Source organism: Gracilinanus agilis, chromosome 6, assembly GCF_016433145.1.
Source record: "Gracilinanus agilis isolate LMUSP501 chromosome 6, AgileGrace, whole genome shotgun sequence".
Lineage (NCBI taxonomy): Eukaryota > Metazoa > Chordata > Mammalia > Didelphimorphia > Didelphidae > Gracilinanus > Gracilinanus agilis.
In genome coordinates, this window is record NC_058135.1 from 39,151,515 (window position 1) to 39,159,627 (window position 8,113).

At 38.6% G+C, this 8,113-nt stretch overlaps 1 protein-coding gene across 1 annotated transcript in view; it reads left to right on the plus strand.

The window, feature by feature from the left end:
• The window catches only part of CFAP299 (cilia and flagella associated protein 299), a 575,450-nt gene extending 572,392 nt beyond the window's left edge, over positions 1-3,058 (plus strand). Inside the window, exon 6 of the mRNA XM_044681327.1 lies at positions 2,963-3,058. Coding sequence (XP_044537262.1) covers positions 2,963-3,058 — 96 coding nt within the window. The remainder of the gene's footprint in view (positions 1-2,962) is intronic.
• The last annotated feature ends 5,055 nt before the right edge of the window (positions 3,059-8,113 follow it).

Below are 8,113 nucleotides of genomic sequence, written 5' to 3' on the forward strand. Positions count from 1 at the left end.
AATCTCAGTTTTGAACTCTTCCATAGCTTGTGAGGAGTTTTCCTTATTTGAGGAGGGTCCGGATGCTTGTTTGTTCTCCTCCTCTGTTTGCTCGGTTGTCTGGATTTTCTCTGTGTAAAAGCTGTCAAGTGTTAAAGACTTCTTCTTTTTGTTATTATTCTTTCTCTCTCTCTTCTGAACTTCCTGATGCTGAGTAGCCATCATTAGCCCAGCAGCTTCTCAGCTTTATCCTCGCACTCAGTGTCTGTTGGTGATCTATTGGCTCCTGAGGTCTGAGTTCTGGTTTTTTCCAAGGTCAAGCCCCCTGGTGGGCCCTCTTGCTTGATCCTCTGCTGGAGGTTTCTTTACAAGTCTCACCTTAGGGTTTCTATTTTTGAATGGAGAATGGTAGTACTCATTTCTTCACACCAACCAAAATGTTTTCAGTGCACTACCTACCTTATGAAGGTTTCCTTGAGAATACTTTGCATCCATTACACCACAATTTCCTACTTTTGCAAATTTCCACACTTTATTGTTGAAAAAAGAAATGTAGGCAGAAGTAAACTACTGTCACCAATGTTTCTGGAGTATTACTATCTCATGATTCCAGTCCAGGTTTGTAATCTGTCTCCTAAACTCCCTTCTCATCTGTGTTTTATCTCCAGATCAACTGTGGTTTATACCAATCATGAAATTGAATCCTTTTGGGTATTTCCCAAAGTGTTCTTAAACTAACTTCTCCGTCCCTATTTGGTATCTGCATTTCACCATAAAGTATATCTTTTAAAAATATAATGGTACTCCTTCACTGCCCCCCATTCTAGTTATATATTATATATTGGCATACACCAAAGGAAAAAATAAATGTGAATATATAATTCTACATAGGTGTCAATACTTGCACAAGTATATGTAAGTTTAGCTTTGTGGAGGAAATATGGTATCTTTATGTTTCTAAATGTAAACAAGCAAAACAAAAAATGATACTGTTTTCTTCAATAAAAGTGACTCTACAAAATATAACCCAACAGGTATGTGAACTCCACAAAAAAAGCAAAGACCAAAACACATGAGGTAGAGTTCATTATTTTTCTGGCCTTCATGCATACTATGACTGATCACAAAATCCACTCAACTTCAACAGTAAAAGTAGAAGAAAATAAAAGATCTCAAGGCAGTCCAGGGACAAAGAAAGGCTCTCACAATTGACTGTGGATAAATGGTTTATTTGTCTTTGTTTAATTGATGTATTCCCTTTGTGTGTGGCCATCTCAAATTTTAAAATTTTAGAAGGCAAAGACTAATTCCATCCATACTATGCCTAGGACAGTATCACATGTAAATTTATGCTTGTGAATATCTCAATTAATAGTTCATAACATGAGTTCCACAGACCCCTCAAGGTGATAGATTTGAGGGGGCCCATGAACTTTGATGAGAAAAATGTGTATCTTGTATTACAGATTTATTTTCACTAAACCTCCAGCTAAAAGTTAGCATTTTTTCAGTTATTACTATAGGCAACAAACTGTAGTAGAAGCAGTGCCTGTGACTATCACAATGATATCACAGATATTTTCATATCATATTCCAGTCTTTGTGATATGTCGAATTAAACATTCATCACTCCTTGAAATTACTATTTACTAGGTTCAAATCTGGCCTCAGACACTTCCTAGCTGGGTGATCCTGGGCAAGTCACTTGACCCCTATTGCCTAGCCCTTACCACTCTTCTGCCTTGGAACCAATACACAATATTGATTCTAAGATGGAAGGTAAGGGTTTAAAAAAAATTAAAAGAAAAAAGAAATTAATAGTTATTTGACCTGCTGCTAGACATATTACTATATCACAATTTTATTTTTATATTTTGATAATGATATTTCAGCGCAATTGGTTTTTCTTGTTATTGGTTTCTCTTTAAAAACATCTTTCTGAGAAGGGGTCCAGAGGCTTCACTCAGCAGGATGTCAAAAGGATCCATGATAAGAAAAAAAATTTTAAGATCCCCCATTCTAAATGATGATGCCTCAGCAGCATTCCACATCATGTCCTTAATATTTCCAACTAAAAGTACTATTTGCTTAAGGGGTTACTACATGCCTCAAATGGATAGAGCACTGTGGCTAAAATCAGAAACACCCAAGTTCAAATCTAGCCTCACACCCCTACTATTTGTGTGACCCTGGGCAAGACACTTAACCTCTGCTTTCCTTAATTTGCTGAAGAAGGAAATGGCAAACCACTCCAGTGACTTTGCCAAGAAAACACCATGGACAGTATAGTCCACAGGATCATGAAGAATTAGACAGAGTTGAATGAATGACTGAATAACAATTTGCTGTCACTTTTATAACTTTAGATGTGAAAGTTTTAGCACTTAGGATGTTAGGTTCTTTTATGGAGTGGCAATCATTTTGTTTTGTTCATTTTTAATGGTAGTTTCAACACATAGAATTTAAAGCCACAAGATTGCATTAATTGTCTTAATTCACTTAATCTTGTATTTGAAACTATAATAGGCATGCTTTGTCTGAGAGTAGTATCTAACTAAGGATATTATTTTTCTTACTTGACTATCTCTCAGTACTCTTCCAGTATCTTTTTTCATCTCAACCCAGCACAAGAGAAAAATTAATATTTTTCTCTAATTACCAACTCCTGGTTTTCCTAATCTTTCATCCTCACAGCAAAAGCAAAAAAAAAGGAAAATAGCAAAACATATAATTTTCATCTCTATGACAAAAAGTATCTAATTTTTTCTAGTCTTAGAAAAATTCTTACCTGCCTTTTCCTAAGAAATATCCCAAGGCTATCACGAAATCATGTTTCATTACCTCACCATTGTATCCTCCTAGCCAAAAAGTTTCTAAAGGAAAGTAATCTCTAAGTCCACAAATTGTTGATTTCTCTAAGATTTAACAGTAAGATGTGAAGAAAAACTTTTAATGCTCATGATGTGTATGACTTGTGTTTCAGGTTCACCCAGGCGATAACTCTACTAGAACTCCTATCCAAACAGACCTCTACCTACAAGTTGTCATCTATGACCATGTTTCCCGAAGAAAGACTTAAACATCAACATATTAGGTCACTTTCTGTTTCCTCACAATAAGTTTAAATCACAGGACTTGTAGCTATGAGGCAAATAAAGGCATTTGAAGAGACCTTTATCTTGATTGCCTTTGATGAATATACAAGGGTAACTTTTTTTGACCTGATTTTAGATTTTTCATTACAACTTCAAAAGTCCTTTTGAACTATGGACTATGAACATGGAAGCCATATTGAATAAAGCAGCTCGCATGGGTAAAAACATGGGTAATAATTTGTGTCATTTCTAAGCCTGGGATTTTAGGTAGCATGTACAAATAAGAATTTCTGTTAGTGACAAAAAATGAGTGAAATTCAACATTATTCCACAAAGAAAAAAACATGACGGAGAGATGAGATTAATAACATCCTTGGGTGATACAAGGTCTACTATAATTTGTGAAGATAAAGCTTTATACATTCTTGAATTAAATAATGTAAATATGGGGCATTAAGTCACTTAATTCTCTATGGAAAAGAATAGTACTAGGATGATTCTGCCTGTGTGACCCTGAGGAAATTGTTTAAGCTCTGAGTTGTTGTTTCTTTATCTGTAAAAAGAAGGCATTGACATAATTAACCTCTAGGGTCCCTTCGAGAGCCTATAACATCTCGGGTTGTGATTATGAAACTAATTTTTAAAACTTGATATTGTGACTGGCAGATGGGACTCCATTCCAGTTAGGAATGCTAAAGAGGAAAGCTGTAAAAGAACCTGTTACATTTTTGAGATGCTGATGATTCAGGAAGGGGGGGAAAAAAAGCAAAAGGTAGGTGATCCAGGAGAAAAGTTTAGTGCAGAAGAGCTAGATGGGCATGATGCTGTGGGCCATCTCAGAACAGAAGAATAACACATGCAGGAATGAAGGAGACGTGATCAGAGTAAAGGTTCAAATGCCCAGAGGGATAGCTAGATAGCTTAAACTGAGTGGTAAACCTGAATCCATATAGGTAAAAATTAAAATGGTGCTAAAGGAAACAACTTGGGTTAAAGGGTAGATTAGCAAAGAAGGGTGGTGTCCTAACAAAGAATCTTGTTAACTTACTTGAAAGGAATGAAATAAGGGAAGTTTGGGAATAGGTACTGAGAGTGAAAACAGTTTAGAGCTTGAGGTGACCCAAGCCTAACAGGTGACAAAACAAGCTTTGTGATTGACTTTGTAAATAAGTGACACCTTAGATTTCCTCACAGAGATGTGAAAACACAACACTGGAACATAGCGGATTACCTGTGCTATCCTGTTGTGGCCCAGAGTGGAGGGAGAGGGCCATTGGAAAAGTGAAAAGATTAGAAATGCTCTAGGCCCAAGTCTTTATAAGAGAACCACCTACCAACTTTCCACCCTTTCCACTCCCCTGCCTTGGAACTGATACTTAGTGTTGATTTTGACAGAAGATAAGGGTTGTGTTGTTTTTGTTTTTTTTTTAAAGAGAACATTATCAAAAAGAACTGATCATCCTCATCTAGCTAAAGGCTCCTTTTATTTATTTTTTAAACCCTTACCTTCTGTTTTAGAATCAATACTAAGGGGAACAAATGGTTGGCTCAGTGGTTTGAAAACCAGGCCTAGAGATGGGAGGCCTTAGAAACTTCCTAACTATGTGACCTTGGGAAAGTCACTTAGGCCTCATTATCTAGCTCTTAACACTCTTTTGCCTTGGAACCAATATCCAGTATTGATTCTAAGATTGAAAGTAATGGTTAAAAAAAATAAAAGAACACTAAGTATTGGTTCCAAGACAGAAGAATGGTAAGGGTTCTGAGCAATTGGGGTTAAGTGGCTTGCCAAGGGTCTAAGAGTTCCTTTCTCAAAATAATATTTGTTAGTCCAAAACCAGCACAGCATGTGATCATATATTTCACTCAAATACTGTTTTTGACAATTGTGTCATTTTAGAGTAAGAGACTATAATACACATATATTTATCTGTAATTATCATTCCTGGAATTAATCATGGGATGCTGAAAATGTACTATGAAGGACAAAATTTAAAACTCGGAAGTTTTTGTAGAATTATTTAATGGTAAGGTTGAAATACTTTATATTTTAATACTAAAATAAAGCTTCCAAGATTAATTCTAATACCTTAGCCCCACTTAACAGTATTTTTTTTATTTGGTCCCTCCCATTTGATGCTTCAAAGTGCTGAAAGCTTTTGACTGAAAGTTTTCCTGGAAAGTGTATGGAGTGTTCCAGGAGGACTAGTACTTCTGGTAGGAGGGCTTGCTGAAAGCTTTTCAGGGCTGCTCTTCCACCTTTGGTGTTCACCTTTCACCCAACTCTCCCCTGTGGCTCCAAGAAGCTGGAGATCTCAGGTTGACAGGGTAGCTGACAAGCTTTCAAACCTATCGGTGAGTTAGAGTAGACGTCCACTCCAAGCGCACGAAGACTCCCTCCAGCCCACGTGGACAGTTTCTTCCAACAGACCATGAAGGCAGTGGAAGCAGACACTGTAGAGCCCATAGAGCTTTATCAGACACTGAAGACACCATCATCCATGCATGCCAAGCTATCCATAGTTGTCCTGACTTTTGTCTCACCACTGGACTTCGATGACTTTGTGCAGCTCTGCCTCACAGACTCGTATAAGTCAAGACATCACCTCATGATGTCATTGGTCTTCAAAAACAAAAGAAGAACAGCAACCTTTAAACAGTGTAACTTTAAACTATGAATTACTATAAAATCTTCCTTCGCAACAGATTCTGTCTAAATAGCACCTGAAGCAGTCTGATGTGTCCCTCTAACAGGACATTTAAGATTCTTCATCATCTGGCCCCAGCCTGTCTTTGCAGACTCAATGTACTTTTTATGTACTCTATATTACAGCCAAATTGGACTCTTTCCTATTCATAGGGTCATAGATTTCCTAAAAAGGCATTGTAGAGGCCATCAAATCCAAACCCTTCGTGTTGCAGATTGGGAAGCTGAGATGCATGTATTGCCCTGGATCACAAGGTTAGTCTATTTATTAGACAAGGTTTGAACTCGGGGCCTTCTTGGCTACAAGTTAAATGCTTTATCTATTCTATCCCCTTCTCTTCCTTAATGTATATATAACATACTCTACCTTTTCCTGCCTGTGCTCGCCTGTCCCTCTGTTTCTTAAAAATGTACCTCCTAGTTCTCAACTTAAATATACTCTCTACTCCCTGTTTCCCAAATATGTCTCCCATACATTTTTTGCATTCACTTTATTTTCTGCAAGACTATTTTAGTTATTTGCATTCATGTACCCCAAATCTAATAAGCTCTTTTAGAGTAACAACCCTGCATTATTCATCTATATGTAGTACCTGGGGGCACCCACACCCCAGCTTGCATGGTATATCTTCCAGACAAGGCTTCTTGATTTCACATTCACCCAAAACCATAACTCACAATCCTCCTACCAATATTAACTTTTTCTATAGTCAGCCAAAAGGTAAAATTAGTTCAAAGCAAGGCAAATAAAATATACAAACAAAATAGCAACAAAACATTTTCCCTAGTTAGCCTCATGATTATTTTCCCTAGCTCAAATTTCTCCTTCCATTTATCCTCCATACAAGTATTTCATTTGAATGGTCAGTATTTCCAAGAACCTCCATTTTAAGGAAGGGGACCTCTAAACTCCTTTCTCCACCATACTCCAGCAGCCTTCTTATGCTGAATGATCCTTTCAGTTGCCTCCAGAAGTTTCCATTGTAAGCAAGGACCCAGAACCCCAAGCTAGTCATGTTCATGCCTTCATTTCTCTCTGGGCCCCAGACCTGCTCTCCAGATACCTTTCTTCCACACGTCCCTGTACATGTTGGAGGTACCCCACTTCCCCAACTCCTTTTAAGCATCCTTTTTATCTATTATCTTCCTATTAGAATGTCAGATCCTAAAGGGCAGAGACTGTCTCTTTTTGCTTCTAGTTATATCCCCAGAACTTACCTAGTACCTAATAAACATTTGTTGACTTGTTTTTGGGTTACAAGCTTTATAATTCTAAAGCATAGGTGTGACCTGGGAGATACTTTCCCACAAGTATACTCACCATCAAAGAGAAGAGAAGACACAGCTACAATCAGGGAACGTTCTCCCTCTACAATCTTATGTCTGTTGATTTCTCTGGTTTTCAATCATGACCACCTTTGTTCCGGCTCTCATCACTTCTCTTCTAGTTCATTGCAGTAGCCTTCTAATTCAACTCCCTGTAGCCAGGCTCTCCCTTCTCTGGTCTGTCCTGCTTATAGCTCGCTGCCAAAATGATCACCCTAAATCAGAAATCTGCCAGCAAAGATACCTCCCTATTGCCTCTAGGATAAGTATAAACGCCTCTGCTTACCTTTCCTTGCTGATAATGTATTACTTTCCCCCACACTCTCCAGTGCAGCCAAAGGGCTCCTGTGCTTTCACATAATCTCCCCTATGTGCCCAGGATGCCCTTCCTCCCTAGCTCTGCCTCATGGAACCCCTTAGCTCCACTCAAGACTCAGTTCAAATATTCAAAAGGTCTTGCCACAATACTAGTTCTGCACCTTGGAAATCACTGTGTATTCATTTTGTGTACATCTCTCTACTTCCATGGGAGCATGCCGTATTGGTGCCTTGCCAGCTCCTGTGCTTTTTGCCTGTATATCTCAATACCTAGCACAATATATGGTACACAGTATCAGTTGCCTGTTGATCCAATGATTGCTTATGTGGCCAGGATATACCTGAGGAGAAGCACGCACCTAACACATGCATGGCTGAACACGTCGCCTCCCCGTTGTGCTAGGACAACCATCGAGGCCTTCTAGTGATGCCATCATGCTGCTGCTGGTGGACTCGCTACCCAGGAGTCTCACATCCTTGAGAGGAGCACAGCCAGTGGCACAGAGATGGCTGGGCAGCACTCCCTCATGATTTTTCTTGGCTTTGCTTTGTTGGTTGCATTATTCCTGCTGATCATCAGGGTCAGGTATACCCAGAAAAGAAAGTAAGAACTTGCCCTGGACATAAGCAGCTGCTTATGTCCAGGGCTTAAGCTGTAACTTTCAGAAAGGCAAGAGTCTGGGTTCAA